We start from the raw sequence: 27,375 nt of genomic DNA on the forward strand, positions 1-27,375 counted from the left end.
CGGACTGGACGGTGCGTTCCTCATCGCGCGGCCTGGAGCGACTCCTCGGGAGAGCATGAACACGGGAAGCTGTTCCGCATCGGTTTCATGGATTTCCATTTCAAAGACAGGATACGCGTCCCACGGTTCTCAGGAACAAGCAGACTCACTTTCTAATCACCCACAATGCTGTGAAGATTGTCACTTGAAGCGCTTGATGAGAAACTTGAAATAAAATAACAATTCTCACAGGAGTACCTGTAACAATGTCTGTGTATACAGGAGTAATACTCTATATTTGATACAGTTTTGTTACAAAATAATGACGGATGGGATAACAGACACCTTGCAGGAAAGTAAAAGATTCAGTAGCTATCTTAAAAGCACACCTCAGGTCTATTGTAGCAGGAAGGGTTTACTGGGGGAAAAAAGACCAATAGAGGCACCCTGCATATAAATGGCAATACAGCTGTATATGGAAAATGATGCATCCATCACATACAATGCCTAGGGCAGGTTTGCTTAAAATACTGTATCTGATGATGTCTCTGACACTACAGCAGTTAACCTTCCTTCAGAGCATGTCTCACTGTTTGATCCAGCTGAGTAGAGGCTCAGTTAACTGGGGAGGGCCATTTCCACTCCTTGTATTATCCCAGGTGAGAAGAACCTTGTACTTTGTCCAAGATACAGTTTTCTGCATTGCTAGTAAAGTTAAACCTCCAGCACGGATGGAGAACCTGCATCTACAGCTTAAATTCAAAGGTCTGGCTGGCAAGACAAAAGCAGAATATTGTTAATCTGAGCTGTATTTGCAGTCCAGGTTCTGTTGCTGGCTCTCTGCAGGTTACCTGTGCAGTGGTAGTGGAGTCATCATCTCGTGGGAATGGTGCTCCGTTGCATCCCCCAAGAGTTGCAAGATATACCCCACTCAGACTGCCAGAATTCGTAAGTTTTATGAAAATAATGTTCAAGATCTAAGTTGTTTAAGAAACCTGAAAATGAGAAGCAGGACATGGAGTAACAGCTGTGGCACACGGTTGTGTCATCCCAGTGTAAGAGAGCAAAAAGAAAATTAACTCGGAAAATAAATTTGCTGTCACAATGCTTTCACAACCACTTACACGACTTTGAGTCACCAGTACAAAGACAGGCACCTTGTCTCCCCTGCCTCCCCCCAGACACACCCCTTTAATTTACAGGCAGGCCAGCAGTGAAGAGTGAAGGATGTGGGATGAATGAACACACAGGCAACACGAGACAAAATGCTTTACAAGAGAGCGAGAGCTATGTTCCCTAAACATCTAGGTCACACCTATAGCTTGGAAAATACAGGCAAATCATTCATACATTCATTTTTCCTAGATTCTCCTGAGAGCCTGGCATCAGCCTGTATTATTCTTGTCACTGTTGAAAGCCTGGCTTTTAAGACCTTATGTAAGGTTGTGTGGGTGAAGAACTGCCAAAAGTATTACCACCTTTGGGAGTGGAAATAATTCAAGTGTCAGATTTGTTTCAGAGAGAGAGGCTTGATCTACAATGCATGTGCCAATTCAGGATGTTTTGGAAGTTCATGTAGGCAAAACCAAATATTGTAGGTCATGCTGTGCTATTGAACACATACATCATTGTCAGCCCAGTTGTTGGTGTCCAGTTTAAAAGAGGCAGCTCTCCAGTGGAAAGCCAGGATAGGAGCTGTCCTTCCCACTGAGCTGATTTAGTGCACGGGGAGGGGGCGCAGGGGATGCGGCTCCTCCCTCGAGGCTGCGCTCCCTCCGCGGCGGCAGAACCGGGCATCTCTGACCCCGTTCAGAGACGCATCTGGTGAACCAAATCCCTCCCAGTTACCGCCTTCTGTCTGCGCAGCTCCCCGAGGCACTCCCGCAGGAGGTGTCTCAGTGGTGACAGAGCAGCGACAGCCGCGAGAGGAGCGGCGGGAGCGCACCAGGGAAGGAGACCCCGAGCTGCAGGCGCGGAACGCCCGCACGCTGGGTGCCATGGCGGGGCTGCCCTCCCGAGCTGCCCGGGGCGGTTCACGAGGATGCAACTGTGGCAAGGAAGGCTAAACAGGCAAAGCTTGGATTTTAGGATTTAGCACAAGCACTTAGCCTGAAGCATCCTCCTGTTCTAAATCAGATTCTGCCAGATCAGTGCTGGGGATTTTTCAAGATGGACCCACCCAAGGCAGTGGTGACTGCAGTCTGGTCTAATGAATTTTTAAGAACATAAAATAAAAGATTACTGAGTCAGACCAGCTTTTATCTAAGCCTGTATCCTCTCTCCAGCAGCTGAATTAATGCCTATTATCAGTAAACACCCCACAGTCCCCAAACCCTGTCAGATTATTAGAGCTTTCAAAACTAAATCTCGCAGGGAAACAGCTAAGCTTCAATCACAGTTTTGGTGGGCTCTGATTTCATCCTCTCTCATCAGGAGAAGTACAAAAGTTCACGTGAAATACCACAGGGCTGAGTAAGTCAAATTTGAAGCAGGTTCTATCCAGAACTGGCTACCCTAAGAGTGTGGGGAATGGAAATAAAGAGATGTGGGAGAGCTCCCAGTGCCATTGCTGACGCTGAAAGGGGGGTGTATAAAAAAGAAAGGTCTCACCACCATCAAAGAGCACCCAAATGAAGTAAAAGACTAAAACTTTGTTCTCCTAAAATCTAAAGGCTCTGATGAACTCTGTTTAGCTCAAGGATGTAAAGTCCTAACTGACTCCTCCAATTTCCACTGGATAGGACAGGTATTTGTGGTGGGTCTTCCATTGATAAGTGAGGAAATATCAAAGTCTCATTCTTGAATGAGACACCACATTTTGTAATTGTGGCTCTGACAGTCCCAGGGATTATAATAAAGATGTGACAGTTGCTGCAGGTAAAATTGCTTGCTCGCTGCTCTACTGTCTGGCAGAGGGTTTCTTGTCCAGCCCCAGCCATGTCAATGACTTCCACGTGCACATCTGTCTTCTTGATATTGAGCAGAGACCTTGGAGGCATGTAGGTGTGTGCAAAGAGCAGAGTGTAGTGCTGCGGGTGGCTTGAGGATGCTGGAGAATGGATGAGCTGCTCCAAGTGAAACAAACAGGGAATGAGCCCTCCCTGGTGTAAGCAGCCAAACAGAAGTGCCCCCAGAAGGTTGAACAGAACAATGAGGAGCTTCCATCTCACAGCTCTGCTGGGTGACGCGCTGAACAGGACCAACGGCAGGATGAGAGGGATGAGAAACCGGGGCTCCTGGTGACTGAACAGGGAGAGAAATGCCAAAGGAACAAAATAAAACAGCAGCAAAATTGGACTGCCCTCAGAATGCACCAAGAGCCCAGGCAGCCCACGGCAACACCATCTGACCAGCATTAACTGATGGACATATTTCTTTAGCATTTTAAAGCCTGCGCCGATTGCCAGAATGTGTAAGATACCAAACAGCATCACTCCATTGACTGTAAAATGTGTAACTCGTGGGTGACTTCCATGCAGTGCAAGATTATGAGGATTAAGATTATAGCTGAGAAAATTGACGGGGGTTACTACCATTTTGTCATGTAATTGAACAATTAGATCAATTAGGCTGCTCTTGTTAGTGCTGTAGAGGTTGTCTAAGCTCACGGAGGTAAAATAGAAGGTGTCAGCAGTTATGAAAACAAAAGCGGTAAAACACGCACATAGGATAAACTTCAAAAAGTCATTTATAAGAGTTTTAATGTTCTTTTGAGAGTCAACAATTAAACTGGCCCAGTATAGCAGAGGCATTAGAGCAAATGCCAGAAAGGTTGGCCTGTTGAAAAACCCAGCAGTTGTTATGACACCTATGAGAGAGCTGCTTGTAGGCTCTGCTGAGCGGCCACTGGACTTCCTTGAAGAAACCAGTACCATGAGAAGAGCAAAGAGAAGTCCTTCGAGTGTGTTGGTAAACGTCCTTGTATAAAACACCAGCGTGACATAGGATCCAGCAAGAAGCACCAGCGCTTTCCACGGATCTGCTCCCCAGAGAGGGGCCAAGTGATAAACGCTATAGTCGAGAATGAAAGAAAAGATTGTAAAGAGCAGGCGAGGAGATACAAGGAGAGTGTAGCTGTTGATGCAACTTGAACATATATCCAACTGCTGCAAAGACTTGATCACCCAGTAAGTAACTCCTGATGTCATTAATGGGAAAACAACTGTTCTGCAAGGAGAGTTGGAAAGGAACTCCCATGGATAATAGACCTGTAGATTTAAAATATCTCCTACAAAGGAAGAGAAAAATACATATAGATAATAAAAAAATACATATAGATAATATATTTTATTCAGTACTTCAGCATTAGAGATACTACTTGGTATAAGAGGTATCACAATACCGAGCAGCTCCCAAACTTTTGAAACTGGTGTCAACCTTGACATTTTTAGGAGCGTACCATTCATTTTTACAAAACATCACAGTCCCAGCAATGCGGTTCGAGGAGCCACTCGCTGTGGGCAGCACAGAGCAGGAACCCACCCACGGGGCCAGCGCTGCGGATCCTCTCCTGCCCGGCTTGCGGGACTCGCTGAGTGACAGAGCGGGATCCCTCGGCAACACCCGCCTGGCCGGCGATGCCCGTGGCCGCGCCGCTTCACGTCCCCGCGAGCCCGCAAAGGGCCACTCGGTCTCGGGCGCATCCCTTACCTGCCATGACCTCGGGCGCCTGGAAGAACTCATCTGGGTGCAGGTACCCGCTCTGCGGCAGGAGGCACCAGCCCGCCCGCAGCGCCGCCAGCAGCGCCCACAGCGCCCGCGCCACCATGGCGGCCCCGGCCCCTCACGCCGCACCGCCAGGGGGCGCGCGGCGCACGGGCGAGGCGCCGCAGCGGGAGCCCGGCGCGCATGCGCAGCGCCCCCCCAAGCCCGCTGCAATTGCCGGGCTCCCGGGATCAATGAGGCTGGAAAGGGCCCCGGGATCACCGAGCCCAGGCCACAGCCCAGCCCACCGTGAGAGCCGCACGGACCGCCGCACGGAGCGGCACGGCTGGTCCTCCCTTCAATGCCTCCAGGGACGGTGACTCCACCACCTCCCGGGAAATCCATTCCAGTGTCTAATCGCCGTTTCTGTGAATTCCTCCTGCTGTCCATCCTCAACTCCCCTAGCACAGTCTGAGAGTATGAGTTCTATGAGTGTGCTCTCTCGTCCTGTCACGGCCTGGGAGAACAGCCCGAGCCTCACCAGGCTGCACCCTCCTGTGAGGGAGCTGTAGATGGGCTAAGGTCACCCTGGAGCCTCCTCCAGGCTAAACACCCGCAGCCCCCTCAGCTCCTTACAGGACTTGTGCTCCAGACCCTTCTCGGGTACAACCCAGCACTTCAATGTCCTTCCTGAACCGAGGGGTGCAGAACGGGACACAGCACTCAAGGTGGGGCCTCACCAGTGCCAAGTGCAGGGGACAATCACTGCCCTGATCCTGCTGGCCACACTGTTCCTGATGCAGGCCAGACAGAATGTCACTGGCCACCTGGGCACACCACGGCTCCCTTTCAGCTGCTGTTTCATAACTGACCAAAAGCACAAGGAGAAGAAACACAGTGGGGCTGCAGCTGGGCACAGCTTGCCCACAGCCATGGGTTTGAGTGCTGGGCACAGCATCACAGCTCCCTGCACACACACTCACTCCACCCGGCACAGCTAGGGCTGGGATCCGTCTGTGTCCCCCTCCAGCCCCAGGAACTGGGAGCAACAGAACAATGGGCAGGGAAAGGCGAATGTTCATATCCCAGAAAAGCAGAAGTTTAGCTACCAGGCTGGTTAAAGTGTGATTAAAGTTTTCATGTTTATTTGCTATTTGTACTTATTTATGTGATTGCTATCTGGCTTTACCAGGTTTTTATTATACTACATGTCTGTTCATCAAAGGATCATGAGGTGGTCTCTACAGTCAGGAGGGCAGTGCCTGCCAGCAGCACAGCAACATCTGTGAATAGTGCAGCTATGGATAAAAATAAAACCTGAATACTACAGCCAGTAGTAATGAATAAAACCTGAATACTACAGCCAGTGGAATACTTCACTTCTGAGCGAAGTACTTTGTTTCAGCTACAGCAAATACAAATTTCATGCACAAGGCACTCAGGAATGGCCCCTGTGGAAGGAGGACAGTCATGAGGTTCTTGATGAAGGCTGCATCAAACTAAAGATCACAGGACATCTCTGGCCAGCCATGAGAGCACAGGGTATGGAAAGTCAATAAGCTCAGTGGATGCTCACATTTGACTTTGTTCTTTTATCTGTCAAAGGGTAGTCCCCCTTCCAGTCTCTCTGGGCTTCTTTTTCATCCAGTGATTTTTGACATTTCCTGTATTTTCTTCTGCTGGAAGGTAGAAGACTGTCCATGGCAGAATCTGGACTGGTTTCTGTTCACAGCCTATCCATTCTCTGTCACTCACCTCTGTGGCAGCAGAGCTCAGGAGAAACAGAGTGGGATGGGTAAAGCAGGGATGTGGAGTCTGAGCATAGCCAGCCAGAAGGCCACTAGAGAGAGAATTCACTAGACAAGAGTTTTGATATTGCCTTCCAAGAAATTCTTCTACAGGTCAGAAACCCAGAATCCATCTAACAGTTCTTGGGAATCCTGGGTGGTTCAATGTCAGCAACAATGGCAGAGATGCTCCAGTTTTAGACTGATCTTGAAAACCATGTTGATACTGTATTGCTGGTTTCTGCCCCAAATTCCACCCCATCCACACAGACAGGGGCAGCTTCCAGCCCTACCCCACTCCCTGAGGAGCAGATGCTGTTGGCACCTGCCCTGCAAAGAGGCAGGAAGAGGCATTCACATGGTAGCACAGCATGTTATCCAGACAGCAGCTTTTCTGAAGAGAAGGTGGCAGGGCAGAGGTGGCCTGGAAGTTCCCACTTGGACTGTGCTAGTCCAAGCCCTGTATCTGACACAGGGCAAGCAGGGGAATGACAGTAGCCATGAGTGAGTATTGTGTGATCTTATTACCTGCCCCAGAGCACTGGGGTGTTTGCATCCCTTCAAGGGACTCAATATATTCACTCCCCAGCCATTCTGTGTATGTTCTCCTCTCTTTCACTGGCACAATCTCAACAGTAGAATCCTTAAAAATCAAGTCTTTTCCTTGAAAAGCTGAAGAATCAAACATTTTGAATCCATTTCCATTGCTGCTATTTCCAAAGTAGACCTGAAAATAATGAAAAATTCTCAGCATTTTGCAAGATGAAGTGCCATGTTCCTGTCATCCAACATGAAAGATGACAGGAACCGTTTTGTAGATGAAAAATTCATACACAATTGCAGAATCTCTCTTACACGTCTGCTTTTAGACGCTCCAGTAGATCAGATACAGAATTCTCCCACTGGCAATTACATGAACAGCATTTGTGATTTTGTGTTTTTAGTTACTATCTGGAAAAGGAGCTGTAGTTTTTTTTAAATTCTCTTGCCTCAATATTGTTATGCAATATAGGGTTTGGCTACCCAGGAGCTACAGACATGACTGAAGCCTAGCAGAGATATTGCTCAGTCTTGATTTTGAATTAATTAACTTCAGGATGGAGAAGAAAGAACCTCACTGTGGCAGCCAGGCACACTCTGCCTGCATGGTTTATCATGGACATGGCTGCAGCATAAACAAACCCAGCAAAGTCCTACTGTGTTCCAAGGAAAATTCCAGAATGGAAAAGCGTTAGCACAACACAGAAATGGGGGGCAGCCATGGGAAAACACCTTAAACTTCAGGGAAATTACTACTGCAACCAGTGGCTGGGCAAAAGGTTGAAATCCCTTGAGCACCAGGGTGGTTTTACTGGGTGAGTCCCATGGGTTGTATTTCTCCTTCTCTGTCACACTCCCAACAGGGCTGTGCACTGTGCACATGCTGCCAGTGCCACGAGCAGGACACGGGAGTGTGGTCCTGTTGTCTTTATCCTTGGACTGTATAAAACCATATATAACTGCCCCCCCAAAAAAACGGATTATTAGTACCTGGGCTCTGTCCAGTAGTCCATATAGAGCAAAAACATTGACATCTGGGTGAACCATAATGGCCTGAGCTGGCACCTGAGCCAGGTGACAACTGGCAAACTGGGTGATTTCAGCACGGGCACCATTTGGACACAGTAACTGGAAATCACTGGACTTCAACTTTTGGGCCCAACTAGCAGTGTTTTTACCTGAAAAAAAGAAACAGATCATTGTCAAGCAATGAATGCTTTAAAGCAAGAAAAAATAATTGAATTATAATAAAGAGACATGTAAAACTAAGTACCATCTGTGTTCTCAAACACTGTAGAGTGCTTCACAAAGGCCACATCCCCAGAATCCTCTACCAGGCACCTAAAGGAAGTCAAAGATAAAAACTCCTTCAATTCAAAGCATCTTTAGGTGAACCACATTTTTTTAATAACTCATAGGTTTAGAATGCATTTTTTTAGAGGCATTCCTGCAAGCAAATGTACTGAACCCAAAGTTAGTAAGAAAAAACAGAGAAATCTTGGATGGAGAGAAAAGAAAAAAAATATTAAAAAAATATTCTGAATTACAAATTTCAAGAGTGAAATAGAGTAGAAAAAATTTATTAAAAGCAATGTGAAAAACAACAAGAAAGACCAATATTAAATGAGTAAAGAAACAGGAGATCTATTATGTGATATTCAGTGCAGCATTTGCAGCACTGTATATTAGGCATCTCTAGTTAATCCAACTGCAATTTCCAAGGGTATTGCTCCAGAACAAAGTAAAGCTTCTTCTAATTTTCTGAAGCAGAAGTAGCCCAACATGCTAAGAGGCCCTAAAACCACCTCCTTTCCTATGTAGCTTATTCTGTGTTTTCAAGAAGCATTTCCTAAAACAAAGTAGTGAAACCAATGAAATGGATGTAAAGCATGGCTTATGCTGTGCAAAATACAAGGGAAAGTCATGACTGATAACAGTCACCCAAAAAACATGTATTTCAATCGCACCTAGTTTAACATCAACAGTTCTAATCAAAGGTGATAAGGGACAATGTGGCTGACACTGTCACACAGAGAACAAGGACTCAGTGGGGCTCTTCAGTGCATTTCCCCATCAGAAAAAACTTTCCTAACAGATTTTTCAGTACTCTGTGCAGTTTGATTTGCCTCAGCCAGTGGGATATACACAAACTGAATGGCCTCTCACACCTCTATCAAATTAGTCTGAAGACAGCCAGAGTTGAAGGAATCTGGAAATCTGAATTTCAAGTCCATCTCAATCACCTTCCATAATTCATTCTTATTTTAGAGGGGATCACCTAAGTGTCACAGATAGATCTACCCCTACCTTGTATTAGACTGCAGTCCTCCATTTTTTCACCCAAATTCTACCCTTTTAAATACTTAAAACTTCCCACATCTCTCAATGAATTAAGCACCTTCTCCCTTAAAAACAAAAAGTGATCTCCATGTAAAGTTTGACTGTATGGGCACTTTTATCAACTGCAGAATCTTAGAATTATGAGCAAGGCTCATGCAGCCTGTAACAGCATTTATTGCTCATCCATCTCCTGACTGGGAGCTGGCTCCATCCATGAAGTACAGCAGAGGATCTGGAGTTTGCCTGCAAGGCTTGTACCCAGCAGAGCAGCTGGACTCAACTAAATAGATTTGCAAAAAGTAGTTATCCAAATCTAACACTTCATTATTTACCAGGCAGCTGCTGTTGAAGTCTCCTCCCTGCAGGGAAAAGGTGGCTTTCTGCCAGCTGTTCCATGCACCATCACCTTCTGAGGTGAAGGTCAGGAAAAGGAAGTGCTCCTTCCATATCTAAGAGTTTCACAGGCTTTGGGTACAGCCCCATCTGTACATGTACACCATTGCACAAAGTATCTGTTCCATTTTATATTCTTTTCTCCCCTCTATTTTTAACACACTTTGTTTTGAAGAGGATCTGGTAATTGAACACTGGCCATAGCTGTTTGTGCTGTACAGAAATCTACCTTCAGCTACAGCCACCAATGAATCAGAGTAGTGAAGACACACTCCAGGCTCCCTGTCACGAGCCTGTCACTCTCTGCAGGGACTCAGAGCAGCCAGATCCTGGCAGCTGTGTGCCTGCTTCCCTGCTTTCCCACCTGGCTGTGTGCAAGGCAGCTGGCAGAGGCTGCGACACGAGCCAGTGCAATGCCTAACACCATACCTGCATTGGTGAGGACATCTGGGGACACACGTCCCACCTCACTGATGGCCCCTGCTGCAGCAGCAATAACCTCTGCCTGCTGCCTGGGATGGAAAGCAGGCACTGCCTGCATTTTGGCAGGCTGACACACTGAGTCACAGCTGTGGCTATCAGTTACCTGAAGGCTCCACTGTAGCCGTAGTAACGTTCTTGGCTACTTGCACTGCATTTGTTGTTTCCACTCTCATCTCCAATACACAGCTGACAGAGCTTTGCTGGGTAATTGTCCTGCTCAGCTGAAGGGACACAGCTGGCAGAGAAAAACTCACTCACAGCTGGGGAAAGACAAAACCAACATAAGGAATGAAAAGTGTGGCCTCTTCACAAAAAAAGGCAGACATCATGAAGTTATAACCAATGCAGGTTTCAGTAGAACAGTAGAAATTCAAGTTATAGCTGCCTTACTGTAATTCACGAACTAGAACTTCTAAAATATTTTTAGAGCACTATTTAGCTGACTATGTAATGAAACCAAAGAGCTTCCTAGGTGATACATACAAAGGCAAGCAAAATTAGAAGGTGGACATCCATGCTTACAGATCTTTTTCTGATTGTGCTACATGTTTCATTACCTAATGCAGTTTGAAAAAATGCAATAAAATCCTGGACAGAGGCATCAGACTGCATCATCATGCTCAGGATAACAGGGTGGGCTGGGGGAGCAGGCAGGGAAGTGAAGGTTCTCCAATGACATCTGTGACAAACTCTGAGCTCCCAATATTAAAAGGACATGGATAGTCTAGAGCTGACACAGTGGAAGGACAGTAGGATGCTCAGAGGGCTTAAACACAACTTGCATTTACCAGGCTGAGAGCTGGACTTGGTCAGCCTGGAGATAAGACAACTAGCAGTGTATTGTTATCTTAATCTACATGGTGGTTTTTTCAGGGAGACTGAGCCAGATCCTTCTCAGGGGTGCAGAGCAAAAAGATGAGAAGAAAAATTCTCATTAGATACAAGAAAAGAAATTATTTGTACCAAGGATGGTCAAGTAGTGAGACAGAGTCCAGAGAGGTTGTGTGTAATCTCTGTCCTAGGAGTTACTCAGAGCCTGCCTGGACACAGCCCTGAGCAATATGAACTACCAGACCTTTTATGCAGTTTCTTGGAATAGATGACCTTAAACTGTCCCTTCCAATCTAAATTAGCCAATTATTTTGTGATAAAGGAAATGAATACTTCATGTTAGATGTAACATTCTCAGACCCCTCCACTAGTCCACACTGGTGGCAAACTTAAAATTTCAAATCATTATGTTGAAAACACAATACCCCTTCACAAACATATATGATTAATATAGATCTATGAAATATCAAAACCACTTTCCTAATTCAAGTTTATCATTAGACTATTATTATATTTTTGATATGTATTACTGTTGTCTTACCTTGAGGAATATTACAGTCTCTGTTCTTAATAATCCCCCTCTTAATTAGTATACCAATGGGAATATTCCATCCAGCATTTCTCCCCAGGCCTGTGTGGCAGGACTTCTTCCCTCTCAGGTCACTGATGGTGAATGCATTGGACAGATTTCGTTTCACTAACACCACAGCATAGTATGCATTGCTGCTGTCATCAGCTTGTAAAATAAACAGAAAAAAAACACAGAACACATTACAGCTTCCCTTATGCATTCCCACAGCTTAGTGATCATCTGTGCATCCATTACACTTATATGGTGGCAACTTCAGTTGCACCAACAATCTGCTAGTCAGGCAGCAGGGATGTACATGGAATTACTCTTCACTTCTACTGCCTCACACTGCTGCATTCACCTCTGGTCTGTAAGCTGCTGCTGCTTACACCCGAGCTGAATAATCTACAGACAAGATGATGAAAGTGTTCTTGTTCCCACCAGCTCTTACAAACACATCACTCTGAAAAATAACATTCAGGGCATAAGTAACTCAGCAAATCTGCTTCAAGAAGTTATTTTTATGTGAAAACTTCAAACCTACATTAAAAGTTTCTATGAATTTTGCAGCAAATTTGAATTCTGCCTTAGTGACACTGTGGACACAGGCCCTCTTTCAATCAGTAACTGAAGCAGCTGCACAGGAAGAATTTGCTTCTAACTAGAATCTACTGTGGAATTTCTGTATTTTTGCTTCTCTTAAAAATATTTTGACTTTGTGAATACTAATTATTTCCACTGAAAATATTTTTTTTCAAGAATTCAAAAAACAAATGAAGAGGTACAAGACTCAAAATTGCCAAAGACTCAACCTGGTCCTACAGCAGGACAGATGAAAGTAGCCTCACTGTAGAAGCTCATCTCATACCCTCCTCTATCTATGATATGAAGGTAATAATTCTTATTTCCTTTGAAAACAGCTTTCCCAGCAGGGCTGGGAACAAAAGACTGTGTTTTCAGTGCTGTTTTCAAAAAACCTGGAAAAATAAAGTCAATATTTATGTTTCTGAATCTTACCAGAGTAACTTTCTCCAGCAGCTGGTACAAGACCATATGTCTTCCCAGCTGTGTAAATATCAGCTCCACCCAGAACTACAGCATCACTTTCCTTTTTCTGAAAAATAAAACATTTCTGTGAAAAAACCCAGCACATACCTTCCCTGCTACAATGATGACACCTTTATGGTCACACCTGTGGCACCCTGAAGGGCAAGGCTTACAGCAGAAGGGCATCACACTGCTAAAGAAAATGTCCCAAATGTGGATAAAGCATCAGTGAAACAGGGACAGGAGATTTCACACACACAGGCTTGAGTTAGCTGGGGAACAGGGCCCTCATCACAGCCAAAGATCATCAGGGTTCAGGCTCATCCAGAGCATCTGAGCTACAGAATCTCCCCTTCAAATCCAGTGTTCCTGCCTGTCACAAAAGTGAGTGCACATATCTAACCTCACCTACCCAGCAGAGAGCAGCTTCTGTTCATTTGGTTTATGGCACAAGGATTGTAGCAGCCTACCTGGATCAGCTGCATGCACTCTTCTTTTGTCTTGGCTGAAATGCACTGAATTGCTGGCTTCAAATTCTTTTTTCTAAAGGCAACGGCCATTTCACCACATTTCCAAATCTCCTCAGTGGACACAACACACCAGTTCAGGCTTTCTGGCACTGCTGCACAAAATTGAAAAGCAAATGCTACATTCACTTACTCTGCAATACACAACAAGGATTCACACTGTCCACTGTCACATGTGTCCCATACATGTTATTGAAAATATTTGCTTCCGTGTTGCTCCCCATCCCTCCAGCTCAGACTTACACCTGACCAGGAACCAGGGCACTCCCTGATGAGAGTGATGTCCACACTGCAAATCTCTCCACAACAAAGGAACAGTTCCTACAATTACTGACCATTAAACCCAGCTTAATATATCGGTGGAGTGCAGCAAAAAGCCACCCTGAATATACAAGCTTCCTCACATCTGACAGTCACAGAGTAATGCCCAGAAAGACAAATCAGAAAGGTGAGGGGCTTTGCCACAGCACAGATCACATCTGGGTTGCTGAGTGGCCAGGATTTTTAAGGTTCTTAAGGCAAAGATTCTTGCCACTTGTGTTTCTGACTTTCCCAGAATGTGTATCAAGTAATTTCTACTTTCTTCTGATAGCAGGGAAGACCATAATGCTTCAATAAAGAGCAACTGAGGGGTTCCTTCAGCTTAGGGAGGAAACCCTCTGCTAGGAATCTATTCATCCATTTTTATAGACTACCTGGGGATTTGTGCAGCAGCACATTATTATTTCCCCTTGTCAGCAGGTACCAGGCAGCAGTAGCAGCTTCCCAGATTAATGCCTCTCATACACCAAGAAAGGGTAGAAAATGCCTGCATCTTATGGCAAAGTTGGACAATTTGCACAGGAAAATGTTAATGCAGTATTGTTTCTAGGTCAAAAAATGACCTTTGCCCATGCTCAAAGATCAGACTGGCATCTTTCCATAACACTTCAAGACTGAGAAGAAAATTAACCAGAATAAAGATGATCTGTGTTATCAGCTATCTTTTTGCTTGGTTATAAAGAGGAATCTACAGACAACTTACTATTGGGGTTGCAGCTCAGAGCTTGCATGGCATGAAGGTACTCATCACCCAGCCATGCCTGGTAATTCTGAGCTGTGATTGCCACAAGCTCTGCGGTGGCATCTCGGAACAGAAGATTCTGGGCACCGTAAACGGCAGAGTCGAACATCTGAAACTTGGCACCCACCCCATTAAATCTTTGCTGCAAAATTAAAGAAGAAAGAACCTGTCACACATTGCTCTGTGTGGGATGTGTGACATCCCGTACACCTCCAAACCCCACAGAACCAAAGAAGCTCAGATATCCCATTTTTGGTCTGCTTAGACAGCCGGGAGAGCCCTTCTAGAACACAAAGGAGCAATGAAGAAATGGCCTCCTACTTGTCCCTGGTTGAGGAGCTGGAAGAGAACTGTCCCATCTGTGTCAGGGCGCACAACCACGGCCCGAGCAGGGACTCTGGCCAGGTGGCAGCTCCTCCACTGTGTCACATCAGCCCTGCTGCCATCCCTACACAGCAGCTGGAAGTCCTGGGAGCGCAGCCGCTGGGCCCAGGAGGAAAGGCTTCTCCCTGAAACCACAGGAGGGGGACACACATCAGCTGGGGCTCATGCTCCTGGCTCCAAACCCCACTTACACATGTGGAGCAGAACACACATCTCCTGAGCATCTCTGAACTATTCCTGACTGCACAGCCTATCCTGTGCATCCTTGTGGTCCTGTAGTCCCATAACATTTGTGAGACTGCACTGAACTGTACTGGGGTCTGCAGCAGTATCAAGAGCATCTCTAGTTTAGGATCATGTAAAACATTTTTTGGGGTTTTTCCCCCCCCTAGGTCAGATATATTAAAGCAACGTTATGCTCAAGGTAGTTTTCACATAGTGCCAGATAAGGCAGGTTAATGCTCTCCTAGTCTCCACTGAATCCCTTTAAGCCTGGAGCAATGTAACAGTCCAGGTCTATATAAAAAGAGGTTTCTGCTGTGGAAAATCTCTTTCCAGAAGCAGCTTAAGATTCCACGTATCACCTTATACTGAAACAATGGAGCATTTTTAAAAAATTCTCTATCTCCTGGTGCATACTTCAGAAGCTACATCTGTTTTCAGATTTCATCTGTATTACAGCATTTTTTTTGCTGATCCTTCAATTCAAAATACATCAAAGATTTGATATTACAATGTCATTACAAACACTGTATTTCAGACCTTGCAGCCATTATTCAACAAGCTTCAGGATTACTCACCATCTGTATATTCAGGCACTGTGCTGTGCTTCACAAAAGCAACCTCTCCAGCATTTTCAGCCAAACACCTAATAAATATAAATCCAACCACAAAGAGGCATTACAAAACCCCTGTGTTCTGGCCACTGCCAGCTGACAGCCCGAGGGCTCTGTGCTCCGTTCCATCAGCCACAGACACTGACCTAGTTCCTTGTGCTCAGAGTTTTGCTCAAGGCAGAGACTAGAGGCTGTTGGAGCATGAAGAAAACTATCATTGTCATCTGGTGAATATGAACAACATGTTCAGTGCTGCCTGGGACAAACACCATGACCTTCTTTGTCCAGGACAGCTCTGTGTCTGAGGCAGTCACACAGTCCTTTGGGGAATACACAGGGAGCAGCAAGTGCTTCTCATAAGCAAATTCTGCCCTTGTTAATGCTATGACTTGGGGCCTGAGAGCTGCAATCCAGCACACAGATAGGAAGGAGGAAAATAAAGATTGGTGTGCAAAAATGGAGGGTAAAGCAACTCAGTAATTCAGAGCAGCTAGGTGGGATAATTGAAATAGCCAAGTAAGGCAGCAGCTCAGCTCTCAGGCTCCAAGGTTTCACTGGAAAAGAAAAGTCAGTAAAGCTTGCTGAAACACTCAGATTCTGTCAAACAGCTGCTGGACAAAGCAAATAGCAGTGGGCTTTCCCTGCCCAGTATATGTGCTAAATATCCATTTGGTTTTAATATTCAGGTATTAATACCTGAAATAGTGGGTTAAGAATTACTTTTGATCAGTCAGGTTAAAAGCATGGCTATCCTAACAAAACTATAGATTTTCTAACAAGATCAGCTGGAAGCTCTGTAGGTTCAATTTCTTGTCAGTGAGGCCTGAACATGATGACTGTGGAGAAGGTACAGCAATAAAAAAATTGACAGACATGATTTTTACCTGAAAGCCCCACTGTAGTCATAGTACTGCTCTTGGGAATTTAGTTCACATTTGTTCTGTCCTTCTGAGTCCCCTTTGCAGAGCTGACAGAGGGATTTGGGATAGTTCACACCATTTGCTCCAGGAACACAGCTTGCATTGAAATAGTCACTTACAGCTAAACACAAAATTAGAACGAGGCATTTTTAGCAATGAATAAACAAGATCAATTTCATTTTAGCACATCCACACAGTACATCTCTAAAAAGATCCAGAAGGCACAAGTTATTTTCTTCTTAAAAGATAGTTTCCAAGTTTAAAACAACCAAAAACCCTGCAGTCTTCATCAGACCTACATTAGAATCCTACCAGGAGCATCCAAGTCAAAGAACAAAACAGCAGCTGAGTCACACTTCTGTACACACACAGAGGGTCCCAAGGCCATTGGGAGAGCACAGCTGAAGGGATGTTTGCCCTGCAAGCCTTGCCTTGGGGAAGGTCACAGCCCATTGGTGCCAGGTGCCCGGTGGCAGTGAGGTGCCCCACGGGCACGTCCCAGCCCGCAGTCCTGTTGATGCCGGTGTGACACGAGCGCGCTCCCTTCAGGCTCCCCATGCTGATGTTGGAGCTTTTCTTTACCACAGCCACAGCATAATAGGAAGTTCCAATCTCTGCAGCATGGGAAGAAAGAAGCAACCTGAGTAGCCCCACAGCAGCATCAGAGTGACAAACACTGATTTTTGGACTCTTGTGCCTGCCCCACCCGCTATGTTCACACCCTTGCTGAGACCCTGCTGACTGTGAATCAGTGTACCCCATAACTTTTTCAGTGTGAATTGTCTTAGTCCACAGGCAATCTGCTCTAACTTTGGAGGTCACTCAGCTTTAAAAGTGAGGTTCCTTTCAGAAAGAAATTTTCTATTACTCTAAATATATTTGGATTGAATTGATACCAATACAATTTATTCCACAGTGGATCCTAATTTTGTTACAGCAGAGTCAACTGATGTCTCTGGAGCATCCCAGCTGATATCATTATCTTTGTTTTACAGTTTAATACAACTCAGAGTCAAGAGCTGAGAGTTTGAAGCGATCATAAGGTCATTCAATCTGACTTTATTTAGATCAGAAATCACTAAATTTCTTCCACTTTTCTCTGATTTGAGCTCATAGCCTGACTAATGGCAATAGTCAGCCTCTGGATCCTGAGGCCCATTTGGTTTTGAGAAGCCAAAGTACAGGTCCCTCACCAGAGTCATGATGTGTTTAATGGGGTGAGGGGCTGCTGCAGATGATCCAAGATCCTATGGATTGACCCCAACAGCCACTTCTGAAGATGCCTTTGGCCAGTTAACACCAAGACCCAGCGACAAAACAAATCCAGTTCCATCTCACAACCGAATGATGGGACAGCACTGCCAGCAAACTGCTTCAGAGCTCTCCCCTCCCTTGCATCTTAAAGCTAGGGGGAGCATCATCCAGCTCTGAACTACACAAATGTGTTGATACTGAGCTCTTGGTCAGGATGACAAGCCACCACTGAGTTATTGTCTCTGCCTTGAAAGGAAATCAAAGCTTAAGGTCACCCAGAAAAGAAGCAGAATCTAGTATTTCCTTTTTTCCAGCAGGTTATCATACATTAGTAAATACAAAATCTAATTATTCCAATGTATAGGACTGAGAGATGAACCTAGTGATTTTATGCTTAGCAATTCATTAATCTATAAAGTATGGAATAGAGAACATAGAAAGCAGAGAGACAGTAAACAACAAACAAAAACCAACCCAAGAAATTTATTACAGGAACAGCTACTGTGACCTAAATGCTCAGGACAGACTCAGCCACAGCCCTGTCTCCTGTTTCCTCAAACATTCTGTTACAGGCAGGAGCAACCAAGAGGGAACCTGACCACTACCCACTGCTTAGAGTCTTCAAGAAGACTCCAAATAAAATGCAAGAAGGATACACGCCCTTTCTTATGCATTTTAAGTAAACTAAAAGGAACTTAGTCAGAATATACCTTGATCATATACTTCCCCAACCACAGGTTTCAAACCATGCTCCCTTCCAGCCTGGAAAATCCAACGGCCATCCAGGGTCACTGCATCTGCCAAGTCATCCTGTGCAGAAACAAGGGCAGAATAAATGTTAAAGCTTAATTATCAGTAGTAATCAACAACCAGAGTGCCCATGCATTTAGAAGAGGCCCTTAGTTAATATGCATTTGTGTTTTCTTTTTCCAAGTATTTAAAGGGCAAACAAATTTCTGAACAACTCTTACCAAGAGGGATTTTAGACCTTCAGAACTGCCTTCCTGCAGAAGTAATGCAGAAACCAGCCCTGCACAATGATGGCTTCACCAGTCTTAATAATTCAAAGGAAACTTAGAAATGGATGCTGTAGCTCTCTGCTGGATCTTAAAGCCCAGCAATTTTAAATTTCATTCTGCAGCTAGTGCCCCAAAGCTTGAAGATTTAAATAAAGTAGATACATTTTTAGATCATACACAGATAGTTCAAAATAATATTTTTTGGGGCTACAAAACCTGAATGCCAAAGTGCACTCCAAAGCACCCTTAGAGCCTGCTGGCTTGCAGCTCAGCACAAGGCAGACATGTAGTTTGTGAGTGGGGGAGCAGGTGGCAATGGCTTCCTGAGAAGGAGGAAAGTAAAAAGACTGTTCAAACAGGATGGATACAAATCTGAGGCAACCACTTTGGGAAGGTGCCCAGTTCAGCAAGTATTTTCTGGTGACTGTAACACCAGGCTTGCTGGGATGCTGCTACAGCTGCAGGATGCTCTGGAGAGCACAGGATGCGGTCCCCAGCAGCAGGGCCAGAACGGGGCACACAGCCCTGGCAGCAGAATCAGCTCCCTCTGGGTACTGAGCCTGTGGGAGCCAGGAGAGGGCATTTCACACCCAGACAAGACACTGCTGAGAAAATAATCAGCAGGGGGACATTTTGCATTTCTAAGCTAATTCCAAGTTTCTTATCAGTTTGCTTAACCTCTGGTTTGGCCCTGGAGGGGGTCATTTAGTTTCTCCATGCCTTGGGAGCTTGCAAAGCATGGGCAGGGCAGGGCTAGCACTGCCTAGCACACCACAGCAGCTTCCCACAGGCTGAACCACATAAAAAACTTGAACATTTTTTAAGGCATTGTGTGAGAGCACAGGTAATATGTCAATGTTGACATCTAAACCAGATTTGAAGTTGCCATGTAATTTGAAATCTTTTACTTGTTTGTCTTGAAAAAGAAAAAAAAAATATATTCATTAATCAGCTGAAACAATAGATGTTCTCATGAATGAGAGCTGAACAAATCCAAGAGAATCTGAAGTGGGCTTGGGGTTGGGAGATATTTGCATCTTAAAGAACAGACACAATTCTTCTGAATAACTAGATGTGATGTTCCACTGGTGAGGGTCAGAGCACAGGACAGTGCAGGAATCAAATGCAATCTGTGGTTTAGGAGGAACATGACAGGAGAGGAGTCAGAAGGCTCCTACCCTCAGGGAGAACAAAATGAGCTTCTAGAATTGGTGGTGGACCAAAAGTAGAGCAGATAAAACGGAAAGGGCTGGCCTCATAAACCATGAGGTATGTTGTATGACCATATTTTAATAGGAAATAGCACTTTTTTTTTCTGACTGCAAAGCAGAAATTTTGAGCTCAGTTTAGACACAGAGCCTCTGATAAATAGCTTTTGTAAAAATAGCACAACAAGACAAAAAAGGTCTATTGTTGTTTTTAACATGAAGTAGTTTTCAGGCTACAGATCCCTCCTTTAAATAACACACAATTACTGCTGAGGTGACACATCAACAGTAGCATGGGCATTTTTTTTTTCAGGAAGCATTTACCAATAAATTCACCAAAAGCATGAGACTCACCTACAATTTTTTAGTAAGTATACCCATGATGGTAATCCTCTCTTCATTATTTCCAGAGGAAGTTTATTTACGTGTGTCACAACATTTGAGAATTACCTACATAAGTGTTTTAAAGACTTGCTGAAAATCAGCTCACATTAAATATTGTCAGGTTCTCTAGTTAAATATTTAAGTATTTCTTAATTTTTACACACCTTCAATCAAAAAGGTCTTTTCCTTTATCCATGTGCTAACACATACACAGGTCTAAGTCCAAGTTATGCAGTGTTACAAAACAGCATCTGCCCCTTCAGCCACTGTGTCCTGCTCCCTTCTTGGCCTCAAGGATCAGAGTTCAGTGCAGATGCCAACTCAGGGATTCCACACAGTCCTACACAGAGTAGGCCAGCCTGAATATTTAGTAGATTATCAGCACAAGGGGAAAAAAGCAAAAAAGGAGATCTAAAGGACAAAGTCTTGTCTGAAGCCTTACAGTGAAAATTCATTTTATCAGAAAGCAACTTACTCATGCTGTCTACCTGCCTGCTATTTCCAATGGCTTGGAAATGCAATTCTGTGAGCTCTGTATTTCAGAGTCAGACACTCATCAGCCCTTTATATAATCTGCTTTGCAGAATTTAACAGCTCCCTCTGTGCAATGCAGCAATCAGCCAAGTGGTTTGGGGAAGATCTGACATTACAATGCCCTGTCTATTCCCAAGGTGAGATCCACGTCTGTATCAGTATCTGCTCTCAGATATTCTTCAATACAGTCTGACACCTCTGCTCAGGAACAGTATTTATCAAGAGGCAATGAGGTAGTCTTAGGAGTCAGACAACCATTCTGCTTCACTGACAAAAATTACAAGATATCAGTTCTTGAAATCTGCTCCTTTCTTCCTAGCCACATAATCATCAGCCTCATCTCCCTTCAGACTGTTCTTTCAGATCTCCTTTCCTTCCTCTGAACCTCTTGTCCTTGACAGGCTGCATCTCCACAGAAACCTGGTTCCTGGGCATATCTACAAAGAACATTCTTTATTAGCACAGCCAGCCTTCCCTTCCCCCACACCCTGCCAGTGATGACAACCATGATTACCTGCCTCCACACTTCTTCCAACATCCACTTTTTACCTCCTACCCCCTCCAAAGAAGGGAATTATTTTGCATACATCATTTTGCAAATTCACAGGTTCACAGTCTTTAAAGCCTTCCCCAGAGGCACACTCTTTTTGAAAGCTGAGCACACTCTGGGCAGCTGAATTAATACAGCTTAATACAGAGGTCTGCCCTTTGCTCACCCCACTTGCTGCTTTGCCTTTCTCTTGTACTCAGTATTGGGAGATTTGATTTGATTACACTCAGTTCATCTGTTTATACAGCAATTTCCATAACAGGACCCTGAAATGGGAGTTTGATCCAGAGTTTATCGAAATACAATCTACTTAGAAGCTAAGCAGCACAGCTTTAACTACTGTCTGCATCTTGTAGCTCCATCCCTTCTTAAATATCTGCTAAATAAATCTGACACAAGTCCCAAATCAAAGATTACTATTTGGGAGGAAATATTTAAGACCTTAGCTGTGTTCCTAATGACTGGCCACATGTGAGCAGCCAAACAGATGACATGGGGTCACTCTGACATTCTAGTTCATATGTATACTTCTGTGCTTTTTTAAAAAAAGATTTACCTTGATTTGTCAGCCATGAATGCCAGGAAGCAGAGGCTCAGCTGCCTGGAGGGCCACACACTCACCACAGAGCAGTGCACCTTGCCAGGGGATTATTATTAGGCACATGGAGAAATTAAACTAATGACCCTGGTGTCACTCACAGCTCACCTTGATCATCTGGGTACAGTTAGCAGCTGACCCCCCTGCTGCACACTCCAGAGGGGGAAGGATGCCAGCCTCACTGAAGGCCTTGCTCATGTCATTACACTTGGAAAGTTCTGGGTCAGACACCGTGCACCAACGGACTCGCTCCAGGCCGAGAGCTGCAAACACAGCACCAAGAGAAAGTATTACAAAACCCATCTGAGCTTTTGGAACAGAGCTTACCATGCTGAGACAAACTTTCATTCTGCTTCTGCCCCCAAGCAGAAAAAAATCAGGGTTCACTTCACTGTGAGTCCTTAGAGGTGATTCCCACTTTCATTCCAATTAACACGAATACTGAAGTTTTTTTGGACTGACCACAAGATTAGACTCAGATACTGAAATCCAATGGCATTTGTTTCTGACATAAGAAATACAGGTACCATGGAATAGGTCAGGGCAACCAGACTGTTTTAAACACCTTGCAGAATACACCATCATTATCAAGTTAAAACCATGTGAAACTATTACTTAAAATGACATGCTATAAAACCAAAGAGACTGTCCAAAGACAACTCTTGTTTTGAGTATTGCTAGTTCGTATCTGGAGTTCTGCATCAGCCCTTATTGGTCTGCATTAAAAAAGCAACCATAGGTGCTCAAAAGCCTTGCCACTAGGCTTGTTATGAAAACTAGAAAAGTAAACTTGGCCCTTCAAAACAGTCTTTCATAAGAGATTGTAACCACAGTCAGGAAAACGGGGGAGGCAGAGCCATGAATGAAAAGACTGAAGTTGAGTAGTGGAGATTTCCATTAATTAGCAAAGAAAGGTGCTTTTCAGCAGCCCCAAACCTCACCCTCCTGAGTGCCAAAGCTACAAACACTTGGCTGCTTTTGTGGGGAGAGGTCACCGTGCGCAGACAGTGCGGTGAAATGGAAACGCAGGCGTGGGACAAAGAGGCATGGTCATTTTCGTCAGCAGGGACACAATATTCCACTGCTTGTCTACAATTTCCATTTTTAAGCTGGAGTCTGCTGTAAACCATTTATCATGTGGTTTGCTAATACCTCCAAGTGGCCCCCTACTTCCCCCCCAGTGCCATGGAGCCGAGATGCCACATCTGACTGTGCAAGCTAAAAACAGTGTATGACAGTGCTCCCTGCACATCTTCTGACTTCCTGGCTGCAGACTAAACAAGATTGTTGATGCCAAAAGATCCAATAGTGAAACACTGGGTTTGGCTTGCTGCTCCTCTGTAACACAGAGCCAACACTACTGCTGTCAACAAATACTAAGTCAGACTTGGAAAGCTTACAGGAAGTTTTCATGGCAGCATATGTCAGCAAAAGGAGAAACAACTGCCCACCTCTGAGCTGCAGAAATTCTGAGAACCAAGAGGATTGGGAGAAAGCTACAACAGGTCGTGGTAAAAATACACCTCACAAAAACTTAATGTTTGTACTACCTCATCTGTCGGGGTGAAATTTTCATAATTAATTCCTTGGGAGTGGAAGAGAAAACCCTGTTTTTCATTTTGGGGTTTTCTTTTTATAAACATAAGCAAAGAGAAATTAAACTGGGGACTCAGCCTCTCGGTGTGTACGTATGCTAAGTGCCATTTTTCAGCCTCAGCTTTCTGATTTTACATACACACACACAGAGGCTAAAGCATAAAAGTATGAAAGAATCATCAGCCATACACTTGAAACATAAAGTCCTTTTAGCTGTATATTTCAGCCAAAATAGTGAAACAGCATGAATCCACTGGTTTTTCCTCACTCATCAAAACCAAGGCTTTATTGGTCCCTTTCCAAATTGCTGAATTTTGTTAGAGGAAAGTCAGATCTGGGCAATATCCTAGCTGCTTCCTTACAAGTTAGCCCATCTGAAATGGGCTTGAACACAGACAAGGCCTGCAGTTAGCCTCTCTTCCTACTGCCAAGGAAAATCAGCTTAAAACACCAGGTCAGTGTCTGAACCCAAGTTTATTCTCAATTTTGGCCCTTCTGTATATCAGTAGATATATATATAAAGCTTAAAATGGCAGAAGCTGGCAACTTCCATTTGAAATATGCTCAGAATCCTAACACAGCCAGAACTATAACTAACAATCATCCCAATAACTCCTCAAAGTAACGGCACTACATTGTGTAACATCAAATGGCTATTTATACAACTACTACTACAGTGTCAGGGGCTTTCAACAGAAAAAAATGGGGGGAAAATAATTAACTAGGATCATTTGTTTTCTGAAGAACTGAAGAGTGCTTCAGAAACAGTGCCTACACCTCTGTTGAAATTAAAAGCATTCACCAATACAATTTGGGAGTGACAGGAAAAATCCAACATGTTGCACAGAGCATGAGAAGTGAAATTAAGCAATTATTTCTGTTTTTACAAAGTGTCATAGAATTGCTCATCGTTGTGAAAAACAGACACCACTGAACCAGAAATTGATTCAGTGCTGAGGAAATACAACATTTGACACCAATGAGTCAAGATATATGCATGGTGTTCAATACAGCCTTTTCTACTGCTTTTCTATTACTTCCTTCTATTTTCCTAGCCATGTGAGATTGGCTCTGAAGTGGTTCAGAGTGGTTCCTTCTGCTCTCTCACATCACACAGAGTTCCCATGGCACAGCAAAAGCTTTTGGAGGACACTTACCAGTGTGAAAGAAGAGAAGATAGAAAACACTTCTGGAGCTCTTCATGGTGAAAATTTTGTGATCTGCGATTTTTTCAGTCTTCAGAACTCCCAGAGATCAAGGCTCCTGCAAGAGTGCTCTCTCCAGCCTGGTCTTAGGTGAAAATCAGCTGCATGCACTTGCTGATGCACTCTGTTCAACAACAAGGCCTGCTCACCTCGGCAGGCGTCACCTCGTAATGAGCACAGGAAAAGAAAGCATTCCTCTCCTCACACTGCCTGCACACTTGGAAAAAAACATCAGACCTGGAAATTGCAACATATCTGAGGCACCAATGAGGCCGCTACTGCCTTGGCACCACCCACAGAGTTCATTCAATAAACGGCTACACACCGGCACACGGGGGTGGGGCAGGGCTGTGGAACCACATCCTCACTGAGATCTCTGCATTCCCTATACCTGGGGCTCAGGAAGCAGGAGGAGATTCAAGCAAAGCAGTTTATCTGGCAGAGTAGACAGTCACATTCTCAGCATTGTCACAAATTGCTTAAAGCCATCATCAGAAGCCCAGGCTCTTACAACAGCAAAGTCTGTACACTCTACAGGTGGTACAACACATGGTAAGTGCACATTTCCTGAAATTTAATAGCAATTGCTATAAAACAGCTAAATCATTCTGACTTATTTTAAGGTTTAGGAAAAGGCCCAGGAAGGATTCTGTCCTAGAAAATCAAAACTGCTGACAATAGCTCTGTTAAAAGCTGCTGTGAATTTTAGGGCAACCTTCACAGAGCAACCCTCATTTGTGCTGCCCTTTTATTAATTTATTATTATTCAATGAACTGCAGCTGCCTGTAACACTTTGTTTAGATAAAAGCTGCTCAGAAACAGAAGGGCTGTGTGGTGTGAGTCCTCACATCCAGGGAAGGCATGAGCCACACAGCTCTGTGCATCCCCCCCAGGCTGTATGGCCAGGAGTGTGGCAGGATCCTGCAGCACTCATCAGCTACCTGACTGCAGGTGGGCAGGACGTAGCTCTAACTCTACTCTATTAATTGCTATTTCAAGTTTAGAATTTAAAGAGTACAGAATGATCCCTCCTGACTTTCTTCCCAATCAAAACCTTATGGCTGAACTCTGATTCTTGGCTCCTCAGACAATCTGGAATTAATCGTCCCTTTGTTGTCTGAAGTGTTAAAGAATAACCTGGTGTCACTGGAGTATTTCCAAATGTTCTCAAGGACCCATTGCTCAGATCCTTCCTGTGTCCCTACTGACCAGATGAACATCTGAAGCCCTCTCTCCCAGATGTTTGCAGTAGGGCTTACATTCATATACAGATGACAAGAATGACAGTCCTAGTACCAGTTGCTTAAGACTGCAAGGGCAGGATTAGTAAAACATGAATCTGGTCCCAGGGCTCCCCTGTGGATCCTCTGTGGGAATGGTACAGAAGGCAGAGCAGCAGCCTTTTTTTACAGGAGGTCTGTTCTACACACAGTCCCCTCAACCACACAAGTACAGTTCACAGATAATTTTCCTATTTCATTCTTAACTCTGAGTATCTGTACTTTAAGGAGATATTAAATTTCTTAACCTAGTTTTCAAAACAATTCAGCAAAAAATGCCAACAATGAAATAATATAACTTACGATAACAATAGAGAGTAACAAATACTTCATCAAGCATGTGTCTGTATAGCAATTAAAAATAGTTGGGTTATCAGGCAAGAAGAAAACCCATGATGCCTTCACTGGGCCAATAAAAGAGTGATAATACATCAGTGTGATGCCATTTGGACTTCCTAATTACTCTAGTTGTTAAATTAGAAGCCTTTAGCAAAATACATGCATTGTAAAACATAACTCTAAAAGACAGAAAAGTGCACCCAAGAATCAAAAGATATATCAGCACCTGATGCTGGAAAGATAAGACCCAGAGAAAATCTAAGTAGTACAAAACCCTAACACAATTACACAAGATAAGACAACAAGGAGCATCAGAAACACCTTTTCTGTCAGTGTTCAAAGGTAACATTGCAAACAAACAAAACTAAAAATGCAAAGCAAATACTCCAGAGTCCTGTGGGATTTCTTGATCCAAGACTTGTTTTCACTCCCTCATGACAACTGTGCAAGGTAACTGCTGTGGACTTCAGTCAGAGTGGAGTGTTTGGTGACACCTGGCTACTACAGGACAAGTGCCTGGGGGCAAAGTTTGGTGACAGCTACTCAGACACTCCAACATATCAAAGAGCAATTCCTCACAGACCTACTCAGCTGAACAGGCTTTTTCTGATGGGTTAAAAAAAGAGGTAAAAAGAAGTGCATACAATACAGAGATCTCAGATGTGTCTGCAGATTTGATAGAGATTCATACACTTCTGGGGTTTTTTTAGATTTACTCTTTTAAGATGTCTCACAAGACACCGCAAACAATCAGTCACTTTGAAAGAGGGAGACAACAGTACACTTCTAGTTGCCTTAAAAATTTATGACATTATTTATCAAAAGCTGCATCATCAATCCAGTACACCATGCACTTTCATGGCTAGGAATTCTCAGAAAGGCAACACACCTGATTTCCCAGATCTTGAAAACCAGAAACTCTGCTGGGGCATGCACCAGCAGCTTTAACTTCCTTAAGCTGCACTAGCATCCCACATAACACTAGCAATAATTGTGTCATAAGTTTAAACATGGTTTTAATACAGTAACTTCAGTAGCCCCAGTGTGGCCACCAGTGTTTCT

General features: G+C 44.3%; 2 protein-coding genes across 5 annotated transcripts; both read right to left on the reverse strand.

Moving 5' to 3' along the window:
• Positions 1 to 256: 256 nt before the first annotated feature.
• PIGZ (phosphatidylinositol glycan anchor biosynthesis class Z) lies at positions 257 to 5,599 on the reverse strand. The gene is made up of 2 exons (XM_074547181.1): positions 4,630 to 5,599; positions 257 to 4,207 (listed from the first exon to the last, which is right to left on the reverse strand). The coding sequence occupies exons 1-2, from the start codon at positions 4,745 to 4,747 to the stop codon at positions 2,646 to 2,648; spliced, it is 1,680 nt and encodes a 559-aa protein (XP_074403282.1). The 5' UTR covers positions 4,748 to 5,599; the 3' UTR covers positions 257 to 2,645.
• A 147-nt stretch (positions 5,600 to 5,746) lies between these two features.
• On the reverse strand, positions 5,747 to 27,322 carry MELTF (melanotransferrin). Of its 4 annotated transcripts, none has more exons than XM_074547180.1 (15): positions 22,001 to 27,322; positions 18,310 to 18,409; positions 16,777 to 16,959; positions 16,310 to 16,466; positions 15,390 to 15,457; positions 14,527 to 14,714; positions 14,167 to 14,347; positions 13,086 to 13,237; positions 12,586 to 12,682; positions 11,539 to 11,733; positions 10,270 to 10,426; positions 8,224 to 8,291; positions 7,941 to 8,128; positions 6,939 to 7,137; positions 5,747 to 5,921 (listed from the first exon to the last, which is right to left on the reverse strand). In XM_074547180.1, the coding sequence occupies exons 1-15, from the start codon at positions 22,238 to 22,240 to the stop codon at positions 5,851 to 5,853; spliced, it is 2,244 nt and encodes a 747-aa protein (XP_074403281.1). In that variant the 5' UTR covers positions 22,241 to 27,322; the 3' UTR covers positions 5,747 to 5,850. The 4 variants fall into 4 exon arrangements, with proteins under 4 accessions (XP_074403281.1, XP_026650787.1, XP_026650786.1 ...); XM_026794986.2 differs by having other exon boundaries at positions 5,887 to 7,137; positions 22,001 to 22,155; positions 24,646 to 27,322; XM_026794985.2 differs by having other exon boundaries at positions 5,887 to 7,137; positions 13,086 to 13,234.
• Positions 27,323 to 27,375: the final 53 nt, after the last annotated feature.

This window comes from Zonotrichia albicollis, chromosome 9 (assembly GCF_047830755.1).
Source record: "Zonotrichia albicollis isolate bZonAlb1 chromosome 9, bZonAlb1.hap1, whole genome shotgun sequence".
Lineage (NCBI taxonomy): Eukaryota > Metazoa > Chordata > Aves > Passeriformes > Passerellidae > Zonotrichia > Zonotrichia albicollis.